Below are 11,087 nucleotides of genomic sequence, written 5' to 3'. Positions count from 1 at the left end.
CTTTAAAAATTCAATTTTAATTCCTCTACATGCAAACAACATACCACTATTTCCAGGGTCTGCTGTTAACAGTGCAAACGTTTAACACAACCTCCTCTGAAAATCCTAGCGGTTAAGGGATGTAGCAAATGTTACACTAATTAGTGCTATATATGGGGAGATGGCTGCATTCTTTAAGATATACAGACTTTGCAGGTTGTCACGTTTCTGGCAGTGTAAATGGCTCACAAATCTTAGAGGATGGCTTCTCTCTTTCATCTTTGTAGTAGATACAGCTCATTCCTTTTCTGAAGGAACAAGGAAACTGGTGGCTACAGTTGGAGGTTGTAAAGAGGTAATTCTGTTAAAATGCAATCCTACTGCATTATACATGTGAACATTATCCCTAAACTCCTTTCATTGGGCTCTAAGAGTTGGTAAAACCTTTGCAGCTTACCTTTAAATATTCATTTACTGCAGACTTTTCACTTTCAAGCATTTATACCTACTGCTAGCTGGATTTCTGCTAATGGAACATTGGCTTACGCCACAACCGAAAGTCCATTAAGTTTATATTACATAGCCATCACCACACTTAAAATTTTCCTCTTCTTGTTGGCTATAGCAGGAAGAGGGGGCATGAAAAGATTACTGTGGAGAAGTTTGCACTAATACTTTTCTAGCATATTTATACTCAACCCCTTTGTGAAGCGTCTACAGTTTACAAAGTGTACCGAACTACCAACAAAAAACAACTTAACCCATCCAGTGTGTAGTTGCTCAAGTCCACTACTGGGGAACTATGACTAGATTTCTGTGCAAAAAAACTGCTTGGGTGCCGGACTGTGACCAGGGAGCAATGCCCAGCTGGTACAAGGGACTGCCCTTCCCTTAACTCACATCAGGGCATGACCCACATTGCCCCTACACGCATGATCATACATCAATCTGTATCTAAAAGGTGTTATGTAAGTGGTATATGTAAACCAGTCCACACCAGTCATTAATACTAGTGTGTGATGTACATGGCCTGGTGGTGTCTGAAGAATCAGAGATGTGGGCTGGAAATATATTCTGTAAACAGTGTTTTGCAAGCAGTGCACAAGCCCAGTCTAGTCTAGACAAAGGATGTTGTTTCACCTGTTTTCCTGTATGCCAGTTAAATTAAGCCAGGTAATACCTGAACTAGGACAAAAAAGTACATCTGCATCTGTGTAACAAAGGCCATCAACCTAAATGAGCATGGGAGAAGACCACTAAATCGATCACAATAAGGGGATGGAGCCTGCCACATCTCTGGAAGCTATCTTGGCTCTTTAACAGAGACAATAGATTTGGGAAATATAAGCCAAAGCAGAAGCCATTTTGAGAATCCATCACAAAGGAGGAGCCCTGGCTCTTTCAGTGCATGAAGGATGGATCTCTGGGGCCTGAAAACAGAGTAGCTGGAACTGCACCTCATGGCCTTGGCTACACTTCAAGTTGCAGCGCTGGTGAGGGTTACAGGGTTACAGCGCTGCAACTTACTCGGTTGTCCACACTTACAAAAAACTCAGCCAGCGCTGCAACTCCCTGTCTTGGGCAGCGCTGAGCTGTACACCTGGTCTGCTACGGGTAGTAGCGAATCCAGCGCTGCTGATGCAGCACTGCTCATCAGGTGTGGACACTCACCAGCACTGTAATTGGCCTCCAGGGTATTAGGAGGTATGCCCAGCATACCTTTTCAGCCTCTCTGGTCATTGTTTCGCACTCCACTGCCCTGGCTCAGGTGACCCGCCTTTAAATGCCCCGGGGTAATTTTAAAATCCCCTTCCTGTTTGCTCAGGGCGAGGCGTGAGTGCAATCAATCAATCAATCAGTGGACCATGTCTCCACGCCCAAACGAGCCCCAGCATGGAAGGGCACTGCCGAGCTGCAGGATCTCATCAGTGTTTGGGGAGAAGCACTGTGCAGGCACAGCTGCGCTCCAGCCGTAGAAATTATGATACCTACGGGCCAGATATTCAAAGTCAATGCATACAGGGGCTATGACGGGACGCAGTGCAGTGCAGGGTTAAGGTAAAGGAGCTGCGGAGTGCCTACTGCCAAAGCAGCGTCAGGGAAAACCGCTCAGTGCTGCCCCATGACCTGCCGTTTTTACAAGGAGCTGATGGCGATACTGGATGTAAGCCCCACTGCAATCCGAGGATCACGGTCGGACAGTTCAGAGCCTGAGAGAGGTTCAGGAGGTGTAGAGGACCGAGAGGGAGGCTACTGATGTGTTGGAGACTCCCAGGAGTCATGCCAGCAGGAGCTATTTTCCAGCCAGGAAACGAGCTAGCCAGTTCAGCCGCTGGGAATGTTGCACTATGAGGAACCAGCAGAGGAAGCCTGTTCCGGGTAAGAAGCTTTTATTAGGCAAGGATGGAAATGTTTGGGAGGCAGAGGGGCTATGCTGCCTGCAAGCATGCCTAGATGTGTGAATAGCCATTTGATTGGTCTATCACGTCGGGTTAATGCTGCCTCTGAATCTCTTCAAAAGTTTCAGCCAGGCGTGTGCAATGCGCGTTCAGCAAGTTTTAATAGGGGAGAGCACCAGCCGTGGTCCTTGTCCAGTCAGGCTAACGCGTCCGGCGCCATTTGTGCTATACGTGAGGGGTGGGGGACCATTGCTGCACAGCAGGCAAGCTGCGTAGGGACCGGGCAGAATCCACATAGCTGTTAGAAGAGCCTCCTGCTTGCCTCCCAGGTGACCCGGAGCAGCGAGATATCCGGGAGGTTAAAATTCTGTGGAAAATGCAGTGATACTGTTTTTTAAGGTGCTATTTCCCTGTGCCCTGCTCTTTGCTTTCCACAAGTCACAGAAACCCCATGGATTCCAGAGTCAAGCAGCCCCCCCTTCCAGAGTTGTGAGCCGCCGTTCCCTGCAAAGATGGCTTTGAGAGTACCTGCTGTAACAGAGGCAGATGTGGGTGTAGGGTTCGTCGTATTTCCCTGTAGCTGCTCTTTGCTTTCCACAAGTCACAGAACCCATGGATTCCAGAGTGCAAGCAGCCCCCCTTTCCCAGGTGAGCCAGCCTGTGCCAGATGGCTCTGAGGAATCCGTGCTATGCTCGCAGATGTGTAAATGATGCACTACAAATAGTCTAAAAACAATACAGCTCTGTATTAAAGTTTCTCCTGTGTTTTTTTTTAAAGTGACCTTGAATATGCTCCATCAGCGCAACCCCATGATTACAGTTCTGAAAAAGCTACAGAAACTTAAGAAAAAACCAAGGAAGAATAAGGAGGAGCTGTGAAAGCAGTTATGAATCTGTATTTCCACAGATAATAAAAAGTTCCAAACCCAGAAACCCCCAAAGGAAAGCAGGGAAAAAGGAAAAGGCTGCCAAAGAGAAGGAATTGGCTATGCCAAAGAGGAAGCTACCACAGATCGGCTGCTAAGCCATCCTGGAACCCACACAGACCTCATGCAGTCAATGCTAGCCAATGCAGGCACAGAGCACTACCGTGCTTCCTCACCCCATCCCAAAGCTCAACCATTGTCCCCACTGTTTCCTCAAAAACACCCTTCTCCAATACCTGGTTCTTACCACCACCAGCTGCCCCCAACACCAATACGTTAGTGCCTGGCAGAGTGCTCTGCAAACAGAGCAAAACACAAGTGAGTAACTAAGGACCAGAGGTAAAGCAGTTATGAACATTCCGCACAGGGACCCTGGGCGTTGCAAGACTTAGGAAAAGGAACCCAGCACCGAAGTTCAGGCCTGGGTCAGAGTCCAAAGGAGAGGCGACCGAGCCCTAACAGCTATAATTGACACAAGAAAGCAACTCATACATATGCAAAAAGGGACTTCCCACAGGCTACCTCCGCCCTTGGCCTGAAGTCATACAAACTGGTTTCAGCCAGTTAAAAGCAAAATAACTGGCATGGATTGTCCTACAATGACTCGGCCACTTAGCAAGCAGGGCTCTTCAACCTTGTGCCAAAAAAGCCTCAGAGACACCCTAGCATAGGTATACACGGTCTTCCGTGGCCCCCAACACCCATACGTTCACCTAACAGCCCTGATAACTACGACCCTTACCTATGCACTCACCCCCATCACCATGCAGCATATTAATCCTGAAGTGCAGCAGGCATTGCAGAGCACTCAAGGAAGGACATATTCAAAAACCTCTGACTTTACTGCTCATCACCCTACCCCCTGCCTTTTTATGTACTGTATTTTTAATAAAGGATTTCTTGTCTTTTAAAACAGTTTTATTATTACAGAAAGTGAAACATACTGTACCACAAGTGAAAAATAGGCACTGCAAATCATTGCAACCACTGCACTTAACTGCTGTGGAAGGCACCCAACATTACTGTTGGCTTTCAGCCTCAAATTGCTCCTTTAAGGCATCCCTAATCCTTGAAGCACTGTGCTGGCCTCTCTAGTAGCCCTGCTCTCTGGCTGTGCAAATTCAGCCTCCAGGCGTTGAACCTCGGAGGTCCATTCGTCACTGAAGGTTTCACCCTTCCCTTCACAAATATTATGGAGGATACAGCACGCGGTTATAATCGCTGGATGCTGCTTCCCCCACGTCTAGCTTCCCGTAGAGACTTTCTCCATCTCCCTTTAAACGGCCAAAGCACACTCCACGGGTCATTCTGCACCGGCTCAGCCTGTAGTTGAACCGGTCCTTGCTCCGTCAAGCTTCCCTGTATACGGTTTCATGAGCCAAGGCATTAACGGGTAAGCAGGGTCTCCAAGGATCACAATGGGCATTTCGACATCCCCCACTGTGATCTTCTGTCTGGGAAAAAAGTCCCTGCCTGCAGCTTCCTGAACATGCCACTGTTCCGAAAGATGCGTGCATCATGCACCTTTCCAGGCCATCCTGTGTAAATGTCAGTGAAACGCCCACGGTGATCCACAAGCGCCTGGAGAACCATAGAGAAACCCCTTCCGATTAACGTACTCGGATGCCAGGTGGGGTGGTGCCAGAATAGGAATATGCGTCCCATCTATTGCCCCTCCACAGTTAGGGAAACCATTTGTGCAAAGCCATCCAGAATGTCCTGCACATTCCCAGAGTCACGGTTCTTCTTAGCAGGATGCGATTAATGGCCTGCAAACTGTGCATCACCACTATTCCAAGGGTCGACTTTCCCACTCCAAACTGGTTTGCGACCGCGAATTGGGGCGGTAGCTGTCTGGAGTTTGCCAGCTATCCAGACTGCAATAGCCACCCGCTTCTCCAGTGACAGGGCAGCTCTCAGTCTCGTGGTCCTTGCGCTGCAGGGTTGGGGCGCGAGCTCAGCACACAGTCCCCCATGAAAAATGGCTTTTCTCATCCTAAAGTTCTGCAGCCACTGATCGTCATCCAGACTTGCATGACAATGTGATCCACACTCAGTGCTTGTTTCCCGAGCCAAAGGCAGCGTTCCACGGTGCTGAGCACGTCTGTTACTGCCACAAGCAATTTAGTGTCAGGCGCATCAGCCGATCTATGTCATCATCTGAGCTCTCCTCACTGTCACTTTGGAGCATAAGGAATAGCTCAACTGCCAGACGTGATGTGCTGGCAACATTCACAGCAAAATCCTCAGCAGCTCGGCTCCATTCTTACTGAAAGTCACATGCGGCAGCTCACAATGGCACCAAACGGCTGAAAAGGGAAGCGAATGCAGCACGGGTCGTTGGATTGGAACAGGAAGCGGAATGACCCGCACCCTTCCGTCCCCTTCCCACAGCGACAAAATGGGACGAGGTGCTCTGTGGGATAGCTGCCCACAATGCACCACTCACAACAGCGCTGCAGATGCTGCAAATGTGGACACACTGCAGCGCTGGTCGCTGTCAGTGTGGACACACTGCAGCGCTGGCCCTACACAGCTGTACGACCACAGCTGTAACTACCAGCGCTGCAAAAATGTAAGTGTAGCCATACCCTCAAAGTGAGAAATCTTAAAGCGTGACTTGTTGAAACTGAGTTTTAGCCACTTGAAAACTTTTTTTTTTTTTACTTGTAACCATCTCTCTCATCTATTCTTTCTTAAATCTGTGTTGTTAATTAACTTTTGTTTTATTGAAAAACCATCTGTGCTGTGTATTTAACTGAAGTCCTCAGCAAAACTAACAGGCTTGTGTGTTCTCTGTCTCTTTGGAGGCAGTGAACTTAACGTGTGTTAAGTGAGCAGGACTGGCTACTGCAGGGGGGAAGTGTTTTTGGGAAGACTCATAACAGGAGGAGCTGTTAGTGTCACCTTGCAAAATAGAAGGGAGAGATAGCTGAGTGGTTTGAGCACTGGCCTGCTAAACCTAGGTTGTGAGTTCAGTCCTTGAGGGGGGCTATTTAGGGATATGGAGCAAAAATCTGTCTAGGGATTGATCCTGCTTTGAGCAGGGGGTTGGTCTAGATGACCTCCTGAGGTCCCTTCTATCCGATATTCTAGGGCAGGGTCATGGCTTTGTGCTGGTGTTCAGCTCTGACCCAAAGCTGCACAGCCCAGAGTTACAGGGAAGGGGCTGACAGAACCCCTTACTGGTCTGGGTGAACCCCCATACTATCACACCTGTGGCTAGTAGTAGTTCATGATGTTCTGCTGCACCCTTACAGCTAATGGAAGAGTGACATGATTTATCCTAACTGAAGTCTTTATTTTTTACTCATGGCTATACTCATATTCCTTTGTTTCCTTGGGTGAAGGATAACTTAGGGGCTCACTCTCCCTCTCCTTATAGTCCAGTAAATCTCTGAAATATATTCTGCTGCAACTCTTCCCCATATAAAGTTTTCCTTGCTGGGTGTGGACACTATGCTGTCTTCTGCCTTGCAGAAGATTTTTATAATGCCAGTGATCTCTTCCTGCAACCTCTGATACAAATGAATAGCTCACTTAATCTGGCCACTCCTGCACGGGTTTAAGGCAGTGGCCTGTTTCCTTTGGCTAGAGAAAACTTGTTTATCAGCTGCCCTGCCATGCCTCGTTTGAACACATTCTAGTCACATTCTAGAAATAGCTGTAAAGTTCTCTGGGGGTTGACCATACATAAATCATGCAAGAATATTAATGATCAGTGAGTTATTAGTTTTTCAAAGATATTACATGCCATCTTTTGCATAAATATCATGACAGCATCCCATTTGGACTTGGGGTGCTCTTTGCATCTCAACCACTCTTTAGATAAACACCAATCTCAAGCTTGACATGACAAACCAAACTTACCTATATGTGGTGTTTGGTGACCAACTCTTAAGTCATTTACCATGTTTAGTGTATATTTTCTTGCCACCAGAATTCAGGTCAGGGAAGAATCTTGTCCTAGGGGTGTGTGTGTGGTATTTACAAACAAAAAAAAGCAGCTGTACATATAATAACCTTGCACATCATGAATCTTCCAATTATCTACAAACTTAAGTATAGTGCAGGCATTGTTCCACTTTCCAGTGGGAACAGGAAGTGCTTTCATCCTATGGTTTTCAGCCAAAAGGCTTCTAATGTTTATAAAAACTACAGCTTTATTCCTTTCATTGCAGAACTTGACATACTTTATAATTAAGCCTCTTGACCCATCCTTGTTTTAATGATTATTCCTCATAATACATGAATTCAATCTATCCCCAAACATTTAAATGTATATTACAGTAGTACCCAAAGACCTCAGTCAGGATTGAGCTCTTGCTGTACAAATAAGGGAAGATGCATACCTGCTTTGAAAACAATCTAGAGAGAGTGAATAATGAATAATGTATATATAAATCCTCTCTGATTAACTTGCTTGGAAAATGGTTACTCCCAAAGTAAGCATCTTGCAAGCTGCTGTTTTCTGATTTCCACTCATGTATGTAGTCCTGGAAGCATGGAGAAGCCAAGCAGTTTATTTTACTCCTATTAGAACTTCATACAAAACTCTGCAGTGGCTTGACAGGGAAAAAAAAAATCTCTGGTGGTTTATGATGTTTCACTTTCATTTACTTTTACTTGCACTGTTACATAGCTGCTTTTCTGGATAAACATCCATAAGTCCCAAGGTGGCTACCAATGAAAATACTGCCACCACTGTTAGTAATACCCTTAGGGCTTTAAACCAGCTGGGATAAGTAGGAAGAAGAGCAAGGTCATAATGCAATGCTACCCCTAAACCAATTATCACCATGATTGCAGCTTGAGCGAGGTCCTCTTTAAAAAGTATGGCAAACCAGGCTAATAAAGGGGGAACTATACTGTTCCCTAAGTTCATCCAATCAGGAGTGGCTGGGCTATTTTCTGGGAGAGCAAATCCCCACCTGACTCCTCCTAGAAAAGAGACTATAGTGGCCCCATATGTCATTTGAGCAAATGCCAACTCAGGGTAGTAGGTCTGTTGGATAGCCATTATCAGTGGCACTGAAACAAATGGAATCAACCCTGCAAGGCCCAGGTAAAAGGCAGGCTTTGGTGAGTCCTTGAGTGACCTCATATCATGGCGCAGAAGCCCCAGTCGGGGTTCAGGATCTTTTGGTTTCTTTTCCTTTAAGCAGCGGAGGAAGCAATGGAATCCCTGGGCGTTGGTTACACAGGCTGAGGCCTGGCTGAGGAGCTGAGGTCTCGACGGACAGTAAAGAACTCTTTGCAGAGGGAGACCAAGAGGAGAAGAACAAATGGTCTTATTCCTTCCATACTGTAGTAGTCTGTGAAGGGTCAACTTCTGGAGCTGCAATTACAAAACCTATTAAGAGCATCTGACAAGCTCTTGTTAGCCTGGAGAGGTGATTAGTTATACCCTATATAAAACTATGCCCATCTGTGGAAATCTACTGTCTAGTATGTTAATAGGTTCATAAAGATTTCTCCCCCCCCACCTTCACTTAAAGCAGTGATTCTCAAACTTTTGTACTGGTGACCCCTTTCACACAGCAAGCCTCTGAGTGAGACACCCCCTTATAAATTAAACACACTTTTTTATATATTTAACACCACTATAAATGCTGGAGGCAAAGTGGAGTTTGGGGTGGAGGCTGACAGCTTATGACTGCCCCCCCCCCATAATCTCATGACCCCCTGAGGGGTCCCAACCCCCAGTTTGAGGAACCCCTGACTTAAAGGGCACTGCTGCTTTTATGAGAAGTTGGCTTTTTCACTACATTCTAATACAAAAAGTAGGAAACATTACACAGAGATTACAGAAATAGCTGCCTTCCTCCCCTGTGTCTGACATGGCTGTGACCTGTAAAAAGATAATCTGTGCTTGTGTTCTTTTTGCTGCTTTAGGGTGAATAAAGAAGGCCTAAAGGTTTCCTCCAGCTACTTCCTTGCTTATGTTTTCACACTAGAAATTCAAGCCCGCCTTAGAGCAGAAGTTTCTATGATGAGTAGGGAACTAGTGCAATGATAGATATCATTAGAGCCAACACAAGAGAGTAAGGGAAAGGGAAAAGGATTATTAGTCACTTTAAAAACTTGTTTTGAAACACCTGGTGAAGTTTAATTGACTAAGATTTTGGATAAAGAAAGTCTGTGTTAAGGATTAAGCACCTTCACAATTGAGGTGCTAGAGCTCACAATAAACACTGCTGTTATTGCCCTGAGGCCCTCTTGCAAAAATTGACATTCCCTGAAGTTGCTGAGGAAAAAGCACAATACCTTTCTAACTTCTTTATAGAGAGCAGCTACACACCTTCTAAAAAATACTTTGCAGATTGTGACCTGAGAGTGTGGAGACTATCGTCACCATGATATAACTGTTTCAGTGAAGAGAAATTTTGTGGTGCACATATGATGCAGACTGTACACTTAAGTTCTGTCCATAGGCACACCCATTAAACCCCACTGATTTCAGTATAGTTACAGAGACACAACTGAAGGAAGGACTTGGCTCTTTAATTTCAACAGCTATCAAATACCAGTAACAAAATATATCAGTAAGCCTGTGATAAAGCCATGTGGCTGAGTTGCGGTTCAACGACACCAGGCAAGAATCAGGGAAAAAATGGTTTACAATTCTGTACTTTTTAAACATTAGAAAAGTTCCTTTGGAAAAGGATAAATATAAAATTAAACCTCAGTCTGTTGTAAACTATGGGCCTACTGCATTTTATACCCAAGATGCTTTGCCTCCTGTTTGGTTTTGTTTTGAAAGCTATTTCAGGATAAATTAGATAACACATTAGAAACTTACTTTTAAAGGTATGTGGGAACAACATCGCTGTACAAGGTGAAACATATTTGCCTTAGCAGAAGGCCCTAAGGGATGAAAAAAAAAACACGTTAGGAGAATCAACTTAGTGACAGTCTATACTAGGTAGAATATCTAAGTTTAGAGCATGTGTCAGTATAAGTTACTACAATTTGTTTTCCCTATTGACCATTTTGTTTTATAAGAGGAAGCAGATCAGGACTATGCATCTTTGGTTTTGTCACTGTACAGCTAACAACATATCTGCTGTACTCCTATAGCCAATTAATTATATTGAACTTTTACAGGACATTTTGTTTTCAAGTCACTTTACAAGCTAAGGTCATTAACTTGTAATGCATTTTAGTGCCAAATCAGGGTTGAATTATATCTCAAGGTGCCCCTGAAGTAGGTAAATAGCTCCATTTTACAGATGGGGAAACTGACAAAGTATAAATGGTTTGTCAAGTCATTGAGCTGATTGATGGTAGAGCTGGAACTAGAATTCTGTCTCCCAGCCTCAAATTGAATCCACTAATCCTACCAAAAAAAATTCCTCTAAAGGTTGACAGTTTCTAGGTAACACCACTGTTCCTTTTTAAAAAAAGAAAAAACCTAGAGAAGATTACTGTGATAACAAATAAAAATTTTAAGTGGGTCCACTGTATTAAAAGCCTCTAGAAGCCTCAGCCACGGGGCTCGTGTTGTAAAATGAAGAGTTTACAATCTAAATAACCAACACAGCCAAAGGGAGTATCATGGGGAACTGTGGAAGAAACTAAGTCATTTGCCCAGAGAAAGTCTGTGGCAGAGGTGGGAACTGACCCCCGGAAGCCCCCTGCTCTGTAATTAACAATAGCTAGGATGGTCTGGGTGGAGCCGGAGGCCGCAATCTGGATCAGTTTCCTTCCACCAGCTGCTGTGCAAACACCCCCACTAGTGCCTCTTCCCCCTGCAGAGCGTTCCAGGAAATCAAGCCCTACT

The 11,087-nt window shown here is 45.2% G+C and overlaps 1 protein-coding gene across 1 annotated transcript; it reads right to left on the bottom strand.

Annotated features, from left to right (window-relative positions):
- Positions 1-7,449: 7,449 nt before the first annotated feature.
- TMEM69 (transmembrane protein 69) lies at positions 7,450-10,200 on the bottom strand. The gene is made up of 2 exons (XM_032804563.2): positions 10,107-10,200; positions 7,450-8,642 (listed from the first exon to the last, which is right to left on the bottom strand). The coding sequence occupies exons 1-2, from the start codon at positions 10,149-10,151 to the stop codon at positions 7,917-7,919; spliced, it is 771 nt and encodes a 256-aa protein (XP_032660454.1). The 5' UTR covers positions 10,152-10,200; the 3' UTR covers positions 7,450-7,916.
- Positions 10,201-11,087: the final 887 nt, after the last annotated feature.

This window comes from Chelonoidis abingdonii, chromosome 7, assembly GCF_003597395.2.
Source record: "Chelonoidis abingdonii isolate Lonesome George chromosome 7, CheloAbing_2.0, whole genome shotgun sequence".
NCBI classification, from domain to species: Eukaryota; Metazoa; Chordata; order Testudines; family Testudinidae; genus Chelonoidis; species Chelonoidis abingdonii.
This window is presented reverse-complemented; position numbering and strand designations above follow the sequence as displayed.

Coding starts and splice junctions, on each gene's coding strand:
- TMEM69 (XM_032804563.2), bottom strand. CDS start 10,151: ATGTTTCACCTTGTACAGCGATGTTGTTCCCACATACCTTTAAAA. Junction 8,643..10,106: donor GTTCCCACATACCTTTAAAA/GTAAGTTTCTAA, acceptor TTGTAATTGCAG/CTCCAGAAGTTGACCCTTCA.